Source organism: Ambystoma mexicanum, chromosome 10 (assembly GCF_040938575.1).
Source record: "Ambystoma mexicanum isolate Mex_15411 chromosome 10, UKY_AmexF1_1, whole genome shotgun sequence".
In the NCBI taxonomy this organism is placed as follows: domain Eukaryota; kingdom Metazoa; phylum Chordata; class Amphibia; order Caudata; family Ambystomatidae; genus Ambystoma; species Ambystoma mexicanum.
This window is the reverse complement of record NC_090932.1, coordinates 826,372,269-826,391,740: the sequence shown is the minus strand read 5'-3', so window position 1 is coordinate 826,391,740 and position 19,472 is coordinate 826,372,269. Positions and strand designations below refer to the sequence as shown.

General features: G+C 42.4%; 1 protein-coding gene across 1 annotated transcript in view; it reads left to right on the top strand.

The window, feature by feature from the left end:
- Nucleotides 1-19,472, top strand: part of SI (sucrase-isomaltase) — a 1,019,699-nt gene that overhangs the window by 922,668 nt on the left and 77,559 nt on the right. Inside the window, exons 60-63 of the mRNA XM_069618482.1 lie at nucleotides 1,282-1,415; nucleotides 9,473-9,507; nucleotides 9,606-9,722; nucleotides 13,473-13,621. Coding sequence (XP_069474583.1) covers nucleotides 1,282-1,415; nucleotides 9,473-9,507; nucleotides 9,606-9,722; nucleotides 13,473-13,621 — 435 coding nt within the window. The remainder of the gene's footprint in view (nucleotides 1-1,281; nucleotides 1,416-9,472; nucleotides 9,508-9,605; nucleotides 9,723-13,472; nucleotides 13,622-19,472) is intronic.

Sequence of the window (19,472 nt, the reverse complement as noted above, 5' to 3'; positions counted from 1 at the left end):
TCGGTACAGGCGATGGTTCACGCTTCAGCATTACAGGAGGTCACTGGTTCAGTGGCTTGCCTCCAGGACGGAACGGAGGAGAGAACAGCCCCGACAGAATCAGAAGTGCTTTCACTAAAAATAACAACGAAGAAAGCCAAAAGAAAAAGAAATGACAACGTATGCACAAAAAGTACCAAGCCAAGGAGGAAAGGAGGTTTGGGAAACCACAGACGGTCTCGAGTGACATCTCAAAAAAATCAAGGAGGCATAGAGGGTGAGCGACCTTCACAAATGGCATCAGTGAAAAGACGCATAAAAAACCCTCCAACGAGTCTCAATCTAAAACACTATTTCAAGCCTGCGCTCACACATAGAAACAGAAACACTGAGGAACTCTCTGACATTGAAATCCTCCAAGCACTTCAGGAATGCTGGCCGCAGGCTAAATGCAGAAGGCTCGAGAATATACCAAGGATTCCCCAGAAGGAACAGTTGGACGCGCAAGCATGTCTCCTGTCAGATGACACTTTGGGAAAGCCAAGAGACGGAGCCCACCCTGGGCCCTCACAGGCGGACACGCACAGGAAAGAAGGGAACCGAGAGGTAACCTCAATCGATGAGAAGGCTCGTGGAACGGACACCACCCCTGAGGACGACGTATTTTACCCTGAAGAGGCTGCAGTAGAAACGCAAAGTGAAGAGCAGCCCACATCCACGCGGGAGGACTCACACATGGAAGGCGGTGCCCGAGAAGATCAACCGAACGCAGAAGGCACCAACGAAACTGACTTCGACCAGGAGTCAGAAGAGGTGGTAACGGAATCAGATCGAGAAACTGACGAATTCACACTCCAACGCGTAAAGAACAGCTGCACAGTTGTCTCCCCAAATGGGCAATGGGCCCCGGGTAAGAAAGTTAGAAAATGCATGGGGAACTGCTGGTACAATAATATATATTTAGTGTAATATGTCCTGCATATGTATTTAATTACTTGACACTCCGCAAAAGTTATACACACCAATGCATGTCACCATTTTCACAGTTAAAACTTCAAAACATGATATCAAGAGTTCATTCATTGTTCTGCTCAGTTCAGTAGAGTTCATGTTACATTGGTTTCAGACGTTCCTTTTGTTTATGGGAGACAGCTGGTGATTGCCAGTGAGCAGTCGGGTAGTGATTGTGTGGAAGAATTAAAACATTCAGATCCGCATTTGCAAATGATTGTAGTTGGGATAAGTTATTTCTCACATTAACAGCCTAAGCACCTAACTGCATGTCCCTCTTTGTCACACCAGTGCCTTGTTAAACACAACAGGGGAAAGAGGCATTGTTGTCACTCGTTCATCATATCCATCCAGTGGGCGATGGGCAGGGCACTGGCTTGGTGATAACACAGCTGCCTGGAACCAGATGGAGACATCAATTATAGGTATGTGATCCTTTACTTCATGTTTGCTATGTTTTCAGCACATTCATGTTTTACCATATAAAGCTATCAAAAGACATTACCACCCTGGCGTTAAGGGTTTATCGGCGCCGTAAAAGGTGTTGGCGCAGTTAAATCCTTAACGCCTGATTACGAGGTCCCTTTGCGGCTCCCGACCTTAACGGCTGGTCTGGACCAGCCGTTTAAGTAGGGACCCGCAAAGGGACTTCCGAGGTAATTACGGTACAGCAATTTGCGGTACCGTAATTACCGCCTTCCCCAGTCCCATTGAGCCATATGGGGCAAAAATGGGAATGGGGAAGGGCCAATAGTAAATTGGGAATGACCGCCCCGCCAACCTTGGAATGGGGCAGTATTTCCCCATTTACTATTGGCGGACTCGTTACAATACCGGCAGCAACCATGGTGCTGATAGCGCCATTGGTTACCACTGATGTTTTAATGAGGACCATTGTATTCAAAGGTGTCTTTCACTACTAAATGAAATTGCCGTAATTGGGTGGATCTTTGGGAAATGGATTGCACACTATATTTGCCAGATGTATAAGGCCCTCATAATATGGGCCCACTAACTTCACTTATTTACGATGAATCCCATTATTTCACAGAATATTGTTTTTTCTCTTTAGAATCTATGGTTGCAGCCAGTTGCGTATGGCCAGTTGCGTATTTAAGGCCACCTGAATTCGTTTGCACAGCCATGATCACAGCGCTGAGCCCTGTCTCAAAGTTTACTAAGAAACACATTAATTTAAAAAATCATGGAAGCCTCTCATGTTAGATCTTGGGGAAAACACTTCTAGCCAGTTGGACACAGAATATTCCTACATCTGGTAGAATATGACATAACCTGTGAAATGATCTGCATCGAAGGCATACGGCTTCCTACAACGTATATGGCACAGTGGATCAGGAGATAGTGGAGTGTCCACTGAGAAAAAAAAAATGCCTCAAGGACAAGACTTAATTTATATCAAAATAATAGTGAATGTCTTACAGCAAAGGCAATTCAATGGAACCTTTAAAGTAATTACTTGTTTACTGAAGTATCTGGTGTGCCTTTCCTCTTGGCCTGACCGTGTTTGTGTGGTGATGCCGTGTCATGTCAGAGTGTTTCTCCATCCAAGGTACTATTAGTGTTAGCTGGGACTGGCCTTCCTCGGGGCTGGGTGCTGGTGTGTCCATTTAGATGTTAGGAGATATGTAACTGAAACTAAATAAAGAAGTAACTTAACTGCCAGCTCCAGAGGGATTCGTTTGAACAAGATAACATTTACAGTTGGTAGCAGATTTCTTCAACAGGCAACACGTTTTTTCTAAAAACAGAGTTCGCAATGCAACAAAGTGAAGTGGTCAAGAAAATAAGGTTCAAAACACAGAAAAAGTAAACATTAATTGACTGAAACATATTTGATTGAAATTACACCTAAAAAAATAAAACGCAATTCAAAATATCACGACAGGCCAAGAGGGACATTGATCATTGGCCATTAAAACTTAGAGCTGTTATCTGAAGTTTCTCTTACTGAGCAGTGGGACATGTCAGCATGAAAAAGTTGGGCTGCCCTCTGGTGAAAGTGTCAACCTGTCTTAGAAATATTTCAGGGGCTACAATATTCTCAGTGGCAGCATTTCCAGGCCAGCTTGATTGTTTTACATTCAGTTAATTATTCACACCCAGATCATAAAAGCTGTGTTCTTTAGGTGGGATAATGTCCAAATAAGTAGGAGATATCATCTAAGCACCATTAGCCTTCTGAGGGTGAAAGAAATTAATTATCTGAGTCTGAAGTTTGTAGCAAATAAATCACAGAACCATCAAGTCACCACCCCAGTTGACACAGATCCCTTCCAATATTACATGCAGCCTCTCCCCAGTAACCCTTGTGTTGTGCATCAATGCTAAACTAGGTTCAAAGGCCTTTTACAGTGAACAGCAGTCTGACATGACCTTATGCCTGAGCGAGAATGTCTGAAAGGGAATTTTTGGAGATGCAACTCAATCTGTAAGTAGAATTTTAGGGTTTACCCCAAAAGAACGAACTTAAATTACTGAATATGAGATTTGGTCCATTTCGGCTGTACGAATATTCTGAATGGCTGAAAATGTTGACCCAATCTTGCATTTGGTGGCATTATAGTGAACAAGGGTAACCGGGGCTACAGAGGTGTCCCTTGCAGCCTTGTTCACTATAATGTCAGCGGGGGTAGCGGGAGTGTCCCCCGCAGCCGTTTGCATGAAGTAAAAAAAGAAAAGAAGACGCCAGTTCCCGATCGGTGTCGCAGGGACACAGCGAGTCAGCGGTACACAACAAAGTGTGCTGGCGCAAAGTAAGTAAGGTGGGGTGGTAGCAGGTAATGTATTTGTTTTGGGTTGTTTTACCGTAATGACTAAGCCGTATTTTCGTTCACAACTGCTATGGTTTTTTTCAGCCATGTTTTTTTCCGTTACGGTAAAACATGCCAAATCTGAATTTTACAGGAGAATTTGGCTATATCTAGATTTTTGCTAAGCCTTCATTATCTAGGAAATTAAGCATTGTAGGTCCATCTTAAAATTAAGATTGGGCAAAGTGAAGTTCGAAACAAATAAAAAAGTATGAGATGCCTCCGCCAAGTCTAAACTTGTATGTACAGCAAGTAAGAAATGTCCGTATATACCTAACTGAAAGGGAGCATTTCCTGCATGGTTTATTCAGTACGTCTGCCAGTGAAGACATAGAGCGAAAATGTGTTAGGCTACTAAACAATAGTGATAATCAGCACTATTTTGTAGCACTGGAAATGTTCAGTTCATTAACAACTATCTGTCACTCCGGGGCAGACGGTACTAAATAGAATTACACATAAATGTAACATGTAAAACTTGTTTGAAACAATTTTCGGCACAGAATGTGCTCAATACTTTTTTGTTTGACACAATTTTCAAATTTGTTTTCCAGTTTTATTACTCTTGTTTGCAGGTCTGAAAAACTTTCAAAAACGTATTGAGCACATTCTCTGCCGTTCATTGCAATTCAGTTTCTTTTTGTCATTTTGATTTAGTCTACCTGTATTTGACAATATTAATTTGTTTGCTGATATATATAATTTTTAAGAGTTTTTCCTTTTTCAACTATTGTTTTTCAATATCTTTTCTATGTTTTTTCTATTCATCTTTCATAAAAATAAATATCTATTTTTTGCAAAAATCGTCCCTCATGCTTGCATACAGATTCCGAATGGGGAAACTTTTGAGGTGATATCCATCTTTGGAAACACGTAACAGATAAAAGATGAATTAATTTCTGCTTGCAAAATAATTTCAGCGGCTTGGGTACTAGTTGTATTGTGTTTACCCTTTCAAAAGCTGTGCTAAAATTTATAAAAATAACATATAAAAAGGGCACTCCTGCAGTTGAGGCTGTTCTAATGAAGCTGTCCAGGACTCTCGCATTGTGTGTGGCTGAACAGCCCTGTTGAAACCCTGTGTGACTAAAATGCAGCAGTTCCTTTTCCTCTACTCACGATTGAAGGTGTCCCAATATCTGTGGAGAAAACCTTACCAGTTGCGCCCAGTAGAGATAATAACCTATAGTTTTAAGGCAGCAGACTATCACTTTTCTTATAAATAGGTAGGAGAAGAGATTGCTGCCAAGATTCTGGGATTTGTCGCATCCTCACAAACTCTACCAAACAAGGCATAAAGGAATCAAGCCCACCCGTTTGGGTTCTCCTTTAATACTATACTGGTTAGCCCGTATGGGCCTCGAGCTCGAGATCCCTTGAGCTTCTTGATGATAAGTTCAAAAGCCTCTACTGTGAACATCAGAGGCTAGTCACCAGTAACATTATTATCCCCAGATTGGGGTTCGTCATTTCTAAATCTGCCCCTCAAGTAGCATAGCCAATCGTCTTCCTCAATGGGATTTAACGAATGTCTCTGGCTATCCCCTTTTGCATGAGATAAGATCTTCCATATATGGCTGCTCTTTTTACGCTGCAGGGCGCAAATCATGTCTTGCCAGTGAATGTTTCTAGTTGAGGTACGCCAGCGTTTTAGACATCCTAGATATTCAACTTTTATTACTTTGGCGTGCTGTCTTTTGGCACTCAGTGTGGTGCCTCCAAAATTGAGTTTTCTTAATTTACTTCTCATTAAACCTTTAGCATCCCGGATAGCTATGTCAAATTTACTGGTTTGATTTTCAATTATAACCGAGTTTTATCTTCTGTCCTTTACAGCATAAGACGTCAAGTTTTCCAACCAAATGTTTATTTCATTTCCATTTACTTCTGCCACCCGTCCCTTATCTTGGGCAATTACCTTATTAAAAAACTGATTTGCCCTTATGACGTGTTTAGCAGTCCAAATAATTGGGTTACCAGCATGATTAACAAAGATCCTATTACTACAGTTTTTGTTTTCCTGGATTTTTTTATGAAGAACCAGGGTCAATGTTAAAATAGCATGGTCGCTGAAACCATTTTGTTAAATTTTAAGTTCTCTGGTTTTCAACATGCAGGCATTATTACAAAAGAAGTCATCTAAGCTTTCAAGTTCTAACATTTTTTATCCATTTAATCCATTTAAAGTTAGCTTCTTTTTTAATCATTTGCCATGTTTGCGTTACATGTCTAAGTAGGGGGCTTACTTTATCATCTGCACATCTAACATTTAAATCACCACTTACTAAAATTATCTGTTCATCCCCCTGCACAGAGCCGATGGTCAAAAGCACACCCAATGCTTCCTGAATGTTTTCAAGATTACGGGTATCGGGCTTAACATTCATGTTCACAATCACCATTTTGAGTTTCTTTTCTGCCCCTTGAAGGGTTAACTCGACCTCCATCATGGAATAATTTGTTAATGGGAGTGCCCGGTAATGAATGCCCACTGTATAGCTATTAACGATCGCAAGCCCCCCAGTAGGACCTACCCCAGGCGCCCCTTTTAGCTATAACTTGGTATAATGTGTCTCCCTCTATAATCAGGGGGAATTCTAGCCATGTTTCTTTCAGAAGAAAGATGTCCATATTGCAAGTAGTTTGGCTGAGCCGACGTTAGCTGCAATATGGGCATAGCCTCTTGTATTTCAACTAGCGATTTTACACATTCAGGGAGCCATATAGCCAAGCTTAACAAGGGCATGGGGGCAAATCTACTAGGACCATCCAGGTTTGAGTTTACCTGGTATCCCTGACTTCTGACTCGTCTATATGATTTGCCACGGCATACTATAAGCTTAAAACCTAAGGCTTTCAATGTATCCGCACAAGTACACAGCAACAAGACAATTGCAGGGGAAGCAAAATTTATCAGAGCACAGTTTTCTGCTCTTGTCCATAAAGGAAGACCAATTTGGAGCATATCTTTACTACTGATTGATGACAAACTAGGAATGGCAGATAAAAAGCAAAGGAGCACCATACGGTTAAATAATGGAAATCTGCAGAGAGTTTCAATTCTTTGAGTTTTATCATTGAGCCCAAAGACGACCACTCTGCATACAAAAGCATGGGGAGGTAAATTCGAGGAGGGGAGAGGGTATAGATGAGGTAAAAGGGTTGCACACAATACTGATTTAGGAAACAGGGCCTGGATTTTGCTCCGTTGGTACATAGTGACATATGGGTGAGCCGACGGTCGACTCCTCGACCCAGTCTCCATTCCATGCCTGTTGTCACTATATGTCAATCTGGGGTCCATAACTTATCAGATAGCCCATTTCCAGATGTTTCACCACCAACCTCATAATTACTACTTAAGTGATGTAGAGTGGATCCACAGCTTTTCCAGCTGAGATTGAAGTGCTTGGCATGATATGATATGATAAGTCATTTATAACGCACCTGTACACAAGTGTTTTTAGGCAAGACAAGACACAGGGAGGAGACAAATGATATTACTAGGCTTTATGTTCTTCAGATTGTGCAAGTGCGAAAATGAGAAGTGCAAAGGAGAAAAGGGGGTGGGGGCAGTGGGAGAAAGAGAAGTGCAAGCGAGAGGGGGGAAGTGCCAGGGAGAGTGACAGGAAAAGGGAAGCTATGCTCAGAGTACGTGCAGCACAGGGGCAGCACAGATCTGGCTAAGTGCAAGGAGGTGAAGGACTGTAAAGGTTACAGTTACAGCCCCTAAGTGTGTGGGAGCCCAGAGGCAGTGTGGGGGTAACTGATCAAGAGAAATCCTGGTACCCAGTGAGACTCTGAGGGTGGCCAAGCAACCAGTCAGTGCGGCAGACAGGTAGGCTAGCAGGTGAGCGAGAGAGAGAAAGCATAGGAGAAGAGGAAAGTTTTGCGCTGCTTCCGGAACTTCAGTTGGTCTGGCTCAGGTTTGAGAGGGCCTGGGAGGCAATTCCAGAGGGAGGCACCTGCAGAGGAGAGATATCTACACCCCACTCCCTGCTTGGAGAAGCGTCTGACCCTTAAAGAATTGAAGGTAGCTGAGCAAAGGGCTGGAGATGGAAGCTATTTAGGTAGAGAGTGTTGGATGTAGTGCAAGCTCTGACCCAGAAAACCTTGTGGACAATGCAAAGTGTCTTGAATAGAGATACTGTCCCTGGGCTTGAGCCCAAGGAGAAGTCTTCCTGGTCTGGGTTAGTTGCAGAGGGCGGAGAGCAGCAGAATGCAGATTGAGAAAGAGGCTGTTACAGTAGTCCAGCCTAGAGAAAACCAGAGCGCTGGAGACCATGAGCTTCTGGGGGAAGGTGAGAAAGGGAAGAGCACCTTTGAGGAGGTGCAGCTGGTAGTGGGACTTCTTGGCAACATTCAAGATGTGCGGAGAGAAAGAGAGAGTGGAGTCAAAGATGACAGCAAGGCTTTTTGCCTCACAGGTAGGTGAACAAAGAGGGCCCAAGGAGGGTGGCCAGAGTGAGAGAGGAAAAGCAGGAGCAGGAGTCCCAATGAGAAGGAACTCTGAATTACTGGCATTGAGGTAGAGATCATTGGAGGCGCACCAGTCCTGAATCACAGATTGGCAGTCAGGAATGAGCGAAAGAGGGGAGGAGACTGAGGGGAAACTGAAGGAGAGCTGAGGGTCGTGCATAGCACTAAAAGTTAGAGGAGAATGTAGAGATCAGGCAGGCCAAAGGGGCAAAGTAGAGGTTGAAAAACCAGGGTGAGAGGATAGAGCCCTGGGGAATGCCACAGGTGGAAAGATAGGTGGCAGAGAGAAAGTAACCAAGTTGGACCTGAGGGGGGTGGTGCAAGCGGAAGGAGGTCAACCACTCCAAAGCCTGTTCCATGATACCCAGGTACTCATGGAGTCTATTGACCAGGATGGTGTGGTTGACTGTGTCAAAGGCAGAGGAACGATCAAGGAGCGTGAGGACAGAAGGAGTGCTGGAATCAGGTTAGAGACCAGATCTTCACTGTTGTTCAGGAGAGCAGTTTCTGTGCCTCTAGCAGCTCTGAAGCCCGTTTGGTGGTCATGGAGACAACCAACAGATTCAGTGTGGAGACTAAGCTGGGAGGAGCCCAGCTTTTCCAGGAGTTTGCTACATCAGGTGGAGGCCGCTTGATTGGCTCAAAGAGTCCTGTGCATGCCCTTCAGTTAGTATTCATCTGCATTTTTCTACATTATTCAAAATCCTACATCTTTCCATGTGGTTACATCAGGAAAGATCCATTCTACAAACGTTCTCTTCTTACCTGTACTTTAACCTATAACAGAGGTAACCGTATACCTGTTTCCATATCTGTTTCTATAAAGAATCATACACAACATATCATAGTACAGGCATTTGTATAGCACTTCATGAAGCAGACCTGGATATTTATTAGCCTTTTTTGCTCTGCTAACCAGATGTGCTGTCCATGTCCCAGTGCAATTGCTAACTCATGACTCCTTGCATTGAAATGCTACATTAAAATAAAGGTTCTTCTGACACGTCCTTTGAATGCTGAAATACAAGATTATCGAGTTATTACCTTGTACACAACAGAATTAATATTACCTCATTAAATACATCTTTTTAATATATTGCTTGGAACATGGCACAGTGGTGCTCTTACACATAATGTAAATGGTTTACAATGTGTCGCTGTGTTTGTTTTAGGCATGATGGAGTTCAGCCTCTTTGGAATTTCGTATGTAAGTTATTTTAATTCTTTCTCATTCGAAATATGTATTTTCAATCGTTAGTTTTATGTGCAGTCCTCAATGGTTAAATATGTTCCTTCATGTGATAGACTGGAGCAGATATCTGCGGCTTCTTCCAAGACTCAACGCGTGAATTATGCGCCCGCTGGACACAACTAGGGGCCTTCTACCCATATTCAAGGAATCACAACGGCAAAGGGTACAAGGTACGTTACACATTAAATGGCTATTTATCGTTAGCTTGTACTGGTGCAATGTGTATACTAGATATAACCCCAGCACTTAGAGAATCTGACAAGCGTCAGCAACTATGCAGTCGTCAGTAGAGGTTAGCTAATATTAAAACTAAAAGGGTATGTTTAAGGAGGTAACGTAAAGGCAAGCCATGGGTGTTCTGAATAAACTACATAGAAAGAAAGTCTTTTAGTCAATTGAGCTATAGAGAATATACTTTTGAAGGTATAATTAGGACATTGTACTAAAATGTGCATTAACATACAGTAACATTAGTGATGACATTGTTGGTAAAGAGAATGTGAAATATGTATTTTTTACATTGGATGAGGAACACTTGGGAACATGGGAAGTCTATTGGCGGGAAAAAAATGCGCTTCCATTTGTGCTTGCCTCTGACACATGCATTTTAAAAAATTTTATACGCCCCACTTGCAGGCACGCCACCTGCACTGTAAATGCACAGGGATGCATATTCGTGCAGAGGGAATCGGGTGAAACTGGTGTCAACTGCATTTGTTAGAACACCCTTGGTTCCTAAAAGAACGGGCTTCAGGGCTTCAATTTTTGCTTACTCTCATCTGACATCTATCTAACTTGATCAGCTGAGGTACAAGGGAAACCACAAATCAGACAGGGTAATTAACAATCCACGTATGTTTTCTTTATGCCCCATTCTACAGTGCTCTTGCACAGAATGTCAGCCCGAATATACAAGTAACGTGGCATGTGTCAAGCTAAATGACATACCTGCATCGATTACTAATGTGAGTGGGTCTTAGGTGACACAACACAATTCTCTGGTTACTCCCTAGATGGGACAAACACCTGTTCTACATACCACTGTAGTAGGGTATTTTATACCAGAGAGTAGATGCTTTTTAGCCAGCCCATAAATTTACTTTCTACATGCTAACTATTGAGTCTTGTGTTGAGTGATGTGCATGGTTGTTCAATGCTGCTGACGGTGAGTGAATTACATCTCATGGAATGTTGGGTGAGTATGATGATGTGTGTATGAGTCAATGAGTGTCATATGGTTCAGGGCTCGTGTGCCTAAGAATGACGAAAGGCAATCAGAAATCCTCTTCACAGGGCCTTTTTCAAGCATGCCAGATTAAAAGTAACTGGACGTCCCACTTAGATCGAGGTGACTGCAGTCAGCAGGGCAATGGTTGCCCAGGAAAGTCAGGCCCACATTTTTCCGGCTTCTGTTAAATTGACACGGGTGCCATAGGGGTTTTCGGTTCAGACCCCCTCCTCTATCTAACATGTATTCTGGCTGTTCCCTTCTCATGCCTTTACTATGCCTACAGGATATATGTGTGACTAATATTGTCATTTCTGTTTCATCTACCTACACAGTGCACACATACCTAACACTGATTTGATGGTTCGCCCACCAGCAAAATACATGTGTGGTTCTCTATGTTTCAATTGTTTCCTTCGCTTCCAAGTTTCCTGTGGTGTTCTTGGTACTTTGGCCTCTTCTTCAGTTGCACACGGGGTTTTCACTGCTTCGGCCTTCTCCACCTACCAAATGTGCATGTGACTTTCTCTCCTTTTAATTTCTCCCCTAGCTATTCAATGCATATGTGGTTCTCCCTGCTTAAGTATTCTCCCCTGAATGCAATATGCATATTATGTTATCCTACTTTGATATCCTTCTCTGCTCAAGCAATGCACACATGTGTTTCCCTGCTTCCACTTGCAAAAAACATGCGTGGTTCTCTGTGCTTTGGCTTACTCACCCACATAAAAACACACATGAAGTTATCCCTTCTTTGTTCTTATGGACATACAAAATGCATATGTGCTTAGCGCTGCTTTGGCTTTCTACTCCACCTATAATTTGCACATGTGGTTCCCCCAATTTACGTGTTCTCCCTTACCTACAAAATGATCAAGAATTATCTCAATGTTTTGGCACTGTGTTTCACTTACAAAATACACATGGGCTTCTCACTGCCCTAAAACGGCACAGGTGGTTGTTTGCTCTTTGGCTTTCTCCCTGCCTGAAAATGCATGTTTGATTCAACATGCTTCAGTGATCGCCTCCATCTATACATGCACAAGGGGTTCCCTCTGCTTTGGGTTTCTCCTTTGTCTCCAAAATGCATGTGTGCTAACACTGATTTGGTCTTTTTGTCAGCCTGCACAATGCAGAAGAGACTAATACTGCCTTGGTGTTTTCCTACACCTACAGAATGGACATCATATTCTCCCTGCTTTCACATTCATCCCACCTGAAAAATAAATATGAGCTTTGTCACGAGTTTATCCTTTTCCTCCCCCTGCATGTGGGATTCAGACTACTTTGGCCTTCAATGACAAAATGCACATCGGGTTTTATCAAATGTGGCCTTCCCATCTACTCTCAACATGTATGTGTGTCTCCCACTGCTTTGGCCTTCCCCACCCACAAAATGCGTGTGTGTGTTTCTTCCTGCTTTGGCCTTCTCTTCCTATAAAAAATACTTGGTGTCCTTGCATCTTGGGCATGCACCCTAGTTAGAAAATGCACATTGAGCAATGCTGCCTTGGCCTTCTCTACCTAAACAGTACATATGTGCCCAAAACACACTTGGCATTCTCTCCCACCAACAAAAGTTATGTGCGGTTCCCCTCTGCACCGATGTACACGGCTGTTATGCTAGCAACGACCTGCTCATGTAATGTATAGGGCTCTTTGTCCATGCACCGAGAGATGTTGGGTTCCCGTTGCAAAACCCAAAACCACATATATTTTAAGAGAAGGAATTCACAATGACATACAAAATGGTGTTAGGGTGGATATGGTATTATGGGGGAGATCAAGGGGAATGCGCAGAGTTAAGCCGGCCCTGAGTTTCCCAATTTGCTGAATTTAAAGGGTTTTGTTGTGTTACGTCTACTCATCTTTACTGCACTTCAACTACATTTTTTACTTAATTAAACACATATATATATATTCATTTTTACTGTAATTATTACTTTTGTCTTTTTTGCTTATGTTCAGTTTTGTTGAAAACACATATATCCATGATTTGTCCATAAACGGAAATTCATATAGCATGTGCATAGAAAGGTATTGGGTTTGATAAATCTATAGGAACACGATTGGTTTGAGTGGGTTTGACAGGTACATGAGTTATAGTGGTGGCAGAGGAAAAGTTGTAATTTTGAGATGCTTTATCAAGAGGCCGATTACAGTCCAGGACACAGATTTCTGGAATTATCTTGCAAATGGCTTAAGCGCTCAATTTTCAAAAGAAGTGGAAATTCCTTTGTCAATATATATATATATATAAATTGCTACTTAAGGGAATGTCTTGTCACAGCTAAGTGGCACAAGAATGGAGTTGTGAATGGATGTGTGCATTTAACTAAGAGAGGATAATGATGGACGGGAGTGTGTTAGGAAATGAGTAAGTTGCTGGGTTGTGAGAACATATGTACATGGAGATTCGAGAGTTCTATTTCCAGTTACTTGACTTGTTTGTGTCTTAGTTGTTTTTTCTTGATGAGGATAAAAATTGAATCCAGGTTTAGTTGCCCTGAAATTGACATACAAAATCGAGGTGGATATTGGAGAAAACATAGCAATTATCCTAGTAATGACTTTGAATTCATATATTTTCGCTTTAACTAAACAAACATTATAACGATGGCACACTTCTTTCTATTTTAAAAATAAATATGTTCACAAGAATTCAACTATCCTTCTCATTTGTCAAATCTAGAGGCAAGATCCAGTTTCTTGGGATGATGAATTTTCAGCTATGGCCAAGAAAGTCCTAGATACAAGATATAAACTCTTACCCTATCTGTATACATTAATGCATGAAGCACATGCCACTGGCAGCACAGTCGTCCGTCCACTACTAAATGAGTAAGTATTGTTGCGGAGCATTTAAAAAACTGTTCAAATAATTTGTTTAGCCACATAATACAATAGCATGCATCCCATCAAAGGGTTATTCTCTATACCCTTTTAAAATGATCAAGCATTAGTTCTATGTTCTATCGCTGTGACTGGTGTGCTCCAGATGTGATTGGGGCAACACATTGATTTCCATACTTCATGTCCCTCTGCCACAATAGGGACGTTTGAGGAAATATAACCCGGAAATAATTATTTGTATGATTTAATCTGTCATGTAGTATTGAGCACTTTAATCACTACTAGATTTCTCATGACATATCTATGTGCATATGTATGTTTGCATGTACGTATGGTAATTATAAATCAGAAAACTAGCTGAACGATGTACATGGTGGATGCACCAGGGGGTAAAAAAGGGTGGAGGTAGCAGAGGACCTGAAATGGGTAGGTGGAGACTAGGGGGCGAGTTCCAGATATGTAGAAGGTTTAGTTGAAGCAATCAGGGATTAGCGAGATGTTCTTGGAAGCGAAGGGTCTTTGGGTCCTTCCTAAAGTGTATGATGGAAGAAGCCACTCTTGTCATTGTTGGCAACTTGCAGTGGAGACAGGGTTCATAGCAGCACAGGGCCTAGTGCCTAGTTATATCACTACTGAAGTTAATTGTTTCCCAGTCTGAGATTGTGAGGGTTCTGGTGGTGAAATGGCATCTGGTGATAATGCTGGCTAGTTTGAAATGGAATCATGCTTCCAGGGATAGCTGGTGCATCTACTTGAGGGTGGGGTGATGGACTAAATTGTCTTAGTCCTGTGATGAAGCATGTTGCAGTGTTCTTGGTGGCTTTTGGAGATTGAGCAAATCATCTGAGGCTCATGCATGTAGGGTCTGTACACCATCAAGGCAGGAGATGCCCAGCGCTCAGACAACTCATATGAAACTCAGGCAGTCACGATAAGCTTAGCATTGCAGAGGCGCTCATGTAAGCACCATGCCGTTTGAGTCTTATTTGTGATGTGTGTTTTGATAGAGCGATCACTGTCAATAGTAAATCAAAGAGACATTGCACTGGGTGAGAGGTGAGGTGTGAATCGGTTTACCATAACTATATCTCTGTGTTAAATGGCATGGCTAATTGAATCTAACTCTGAAGCTGTGATGGGGATTAAAAGCAAGCCAGACATGAGGTGTGATTCATCACACTTGTATCATCCTTTTGCAAATGTTGAATGTGGCCCAGCCAAGCGGGATTATGGAATTCTGGATATGGAACTCTGATACTGACTGGAATTGTAAGCCCCATCTTGCTTGCTATACTCAAGGACACGCGTTGTGCTTCCATTAAGTGACTAACCTTCAGGCTGTCAGTCTTGCCTAAACTGTTTCACCTACTAGTACCCTGTTGACTTCCCCGTCCTCACTCTCCTGTGAACTCTACTGTGACACTTCAGGTAGTGTGCCATGCCCATGCCTGTGCAAGCCTTGCCTCTACCTCTCAGGGCTGGGGCCAGCCATGTGTCTTCCCTGTGGCCTGTCATATGCATCATGCGGCCGGCCCACACGTTCTTTTCCTTGCCATCCATCTCAGCTGCACTATACAGACCCACAGTGTTAGCTGAAATCATTCCTACCCACGGTGGGGGAGCAATTCTGGCCATTAGGTGTCCTTACCTCTGCTTAAATACCCTCGCTTTCTCTGTGCCATTAAATTGATCTTCCAGGCCCCATGATACCCAGCATCGCTCTACTTCATTCGGCTGCATATGCAAAAATAATATACTGCTGCAAAATCAGTTTCACCTTTGTGCCAGCCTTTAGCTATTTCTGTGACCACTCCATGGACTGCATAACATGTTTGACGGTATCTCAGCGGTAAATCCACCAAGATACCTCCAAACCGATTTGCCATTACCACCATTTGGTCTGGCAGAATTACTGCCAGATTACAAGTGGAGGTAGGCAGCGTTTGTCCCCATTTATTGGACTCCATAGGGCTCCACAGGGATTTTGGAGGAATTATCATTAGTGGTAATTCTGCTGGCAGGTCAATCTTCTGATTTGGCCTTTTTCTGGGGCTGTAAAGCAGAGGAATTTCCTCCAGCATTCTACTGGAGGTTTCCTCTCCGCCTTACCTCTATACCCATAATTCCTGATGTGGCAATGCAGAGGTCATTTACTGTTAACTCCTTTATCACTGCATTACCACCGTTTTTGGCCACACAGCTGGACTCGCAATGAGAATTAGTCTTTCCATGTTATTGTAGCCGCTTCCTGAATGGTTTGGTGGCTGATTACCTGATAATTAGTCGGAGCGTATTTCATATCTATGGCATACTAACAAAACTCTCTGGCGGCATCTAGAATGGCCTCTTGGAACATCCAGTTTAAGTTCTGGTACTAAATGGGGTGAACATACAGGTATGCATTGTTTAACTTGAATTTCAAAAACATATGTCTGCTTAACTTATGATGTTTTTATCGTGCATTGTGTGAACTGGCCTCTCTCCTTGTGACACTTTGTTGAAGAGTAAGCTACCTGCAAGTTTAAGAGCTGTCATGATATCAATCAAGCCCACAATGTATCATGTCACTAGCAGACGTGTAGAGACTATACATGCAATACTACACAGATTACAGGTGTTCAAATGCCATAGCCAGGTGGCATTCACCCTAAGGGTGTGCATAACAACCACACCAAGCAACCACGTTGATACATGAGTATCTCTAAACCTTAAGTCAGTTAAGAATAATGAGCCTGCCATTGCATCATGCCATGGAAATGAAGTTACCATTTCAGACCATTAGAAAAAATGAAAGATGTGTACAAGCAGATGGATCTCAGCACACAACCATGTGTGTCTTCATTTAGTGTCTGATGTACAAAGCATTTTCCAGTGGGATTTTCCCATTGAAAAAAAAGATGTTTGTGAATCTAGCCCTTAGTGTTTCACACAAAGTGTATACACATTTTAGCCCAATTCCTTTTGAAAATGTACAGGTTAGGTAAATGAGGCATGCCGTAGCATTCTATTGTGTTGCATGAAATACATAATGTCTGCAAAATGTTGATAGATTATCTACGGTAATTTACATATATTCTAATATGATGACCATGATTACAGAAAAGGGGTCTTTGATTCTCAGTCCAATTACCTTAATTAGTTTTTTTAACATATTGTCTGACAAATATTCCCCGCTACATGAGTTGCCAGTAAGCAATTTTGTAAATGTCATAAAAATGTAAGCAGACAGAACAAGATAACTAGAGGTGTTTCATGGACATCATTTAGGGGTTGCTAGAGGTAGGTGCTGCTACTCCTGGCAACTCTCCTGCGACCTCTGGCTTTGCCTCTGAGATGGAGGACGATCTATTAAATGAACTCTCCCCACCCAATTTTAAGATTTAGATTCTACTGTTGGATAGGTTATTGAAATAGTCACTTGAGTTTTTAGGTGTTTTACATTCATTGTGAATGGGTTTTTATGAAATATGAAGAATTAAATGGGATTATACTATGTGTTACTAATGAATCATATGTACTGTAGAATGAATTGATATTGTAATGTGTTATGATTGAACCTTCTATATGTGTATAGAGATTTTGTGTGCTATCATAGAATCATTTAACTTTTTGATTATATTGAGAATTGTTTTAATTCAATTTATATTTATAAACTTTCAACCCAACAACGTGCTGTTATTTTTTAATGCGCCTTCACCTAAATTGATTCTAAGTGTATAGGTCCACAACCCTCCTGTTTGCAACAAAAGAAAAGACGGACTAGAGTCGCCCCTGAGTTTTGTTGTTGCTTCTGCAACTCCCGGACTCGGGACTGCAAACGAAGTAAGAAACAAAAAGAAAAGAGGTGTTTCCTGTGACAGCTCCCACCAGTACAGTCTTGTCATTTTGTGCAGACCCAGCTTACTGAGTGAAATTCAACCACAACACGAGTGAGGTGCTGGTGCTGGATTATTAAGTGGCCATCCTATTAGTTGTGTGTGGCATGGGAAATGTGCATACAAAGGTGAATTAAGGTGGTGTAGGAAATGGTGTGGTCTCCCTCTCGGGCTGCGCTGTGTGCTTTAGGAATACCTTGCAACAATGGGTGACTGCTGCCTATATTTCCAACTTCCTTATAGGCCTTGGTTTGGTGTGCCCAGGAGTTCTACCCTCTGCTTTTATGGATGGCAATTTGCAGAGCGCCAGAGCCAACTTGTAAACCAAATGTCTCCCTGGTTGCAAACTTTGGTACTTGGGCAATGTCATTCCTTTGCCATCTGAAATTGCTCAGAGAATCAGCATCACACTTCAGCTCACGCATTTTTTGGGATATTTTGCTAGAGAGAGTCTTCCGCTGGGACTTTGATTGTTCAAGGAAGACTCACTCTTATAAAACTATGTTGAAAACATCAGAGACGGGAATTGCTAGGTGTCAATGGGCCTCATTACGAATGTTGCGGTAAGGCAACAACTACCAGCACCGTTGTTGCCATGCCGAAACATTACGAGTTTGCTTGCGTGTGCCGCTCTGCACGCCTTGTCAGACCAGGTGTGCAGAGCAGCACCCGCGAGCAGACCAGGATGGTAGCAACAGTACCACTATGAATGGTACCGCTGCTACCATCCTCCCCATTCCCATTGAGCCCTATGGGGGCTCAATGGGAATGGGGACGTACCGGGTCTGGGTCCCGCAAAAGGCAATTACCGGGCCCTCCAAGGTCAGAATGGCCGGTGAGTCCCCTTTTGCGGGACCCGGACCCGTGTCTGGGGGTAGCCATGCCCTTATAAAGGGCTTGGCTACCTCCAAACTCGTAATGAGGCCCAATGTTTGCTGACTGCACCTGTGGTTGCACTGGTCCTGGAGCCTATGCATGAATGGATGATTCAGAAGTGGTTATGATGCAGCAGCACTGTGCATAGACTGTTTCTGTACTTGACTTTGGATGCTTGTTAACTTTATCTACCCTTTGCACCAGGTGAAACTAGGACTTGGTGTCTACCAGTATTGGTTGCCCACTGATGGCATTATTTTAAGTTTGCACTGACTCAATTGGTGACATCAAAGTTCACATATGAGTTCAATGGCACCGTTCTCAAAGTTGGGGGGAAAAAACTCAAGTTTTTCTATAATTTGATCATAAGTGTGATTGGTTTCACAAGTAAAATAAAAACCAGCATAAATAACAAGCATGAATCTACTAATTCCGTCCTGGGCTATTATTACTGCTAATAAGACCTTGTCAATACTGATATTAGGCAATGACAAATTATAGGCCAATAAGACACCTTTGAATGTAAGAAGCGCAGCAGATGTAAAGAGCAATATGGCAATGCCAGTAGCCTCCTCCCAAGAATCTGGTGTTTTTTGGACAAAAGTGGATCTGCTTCATCATTTATTTAATCATGAAACTGCTAGATTTGACCAGTAGCAGTCTTTCAAAATTCTCTTCCATACAGTCCGGATTTACAACCCTGCACATAGTAAGGGAGTAATAATCCATTCAGCGCTGTGTCTTCCCAACATTCATATTCCCAAGGCACAGCCTGGCTTTTAAGAATGATTCCACAGAGATCCCAAGTAATTAATCCTGTCTCAATCCCAGCAACAACTCTAACGCCAGCACGCTGCATAGGGAAACACCCCAGCCACAATAAAGCAGGCAGTCAAACCGTGTTTTTATACCGCTAAAGTTAAATGTTGCTTAGTTATTTTTCATAATTGATATAATATCTGGTTAAGAATGTGGGTGTGCTTTAAATAGACAGTGTAGCATGATGGTAGTATTGTGGGCGGGCGCAACTGTTACAAAGATCAGTGTACTTATGTCTGGGTCACAGATCCTGTCATTCATCTAAATAA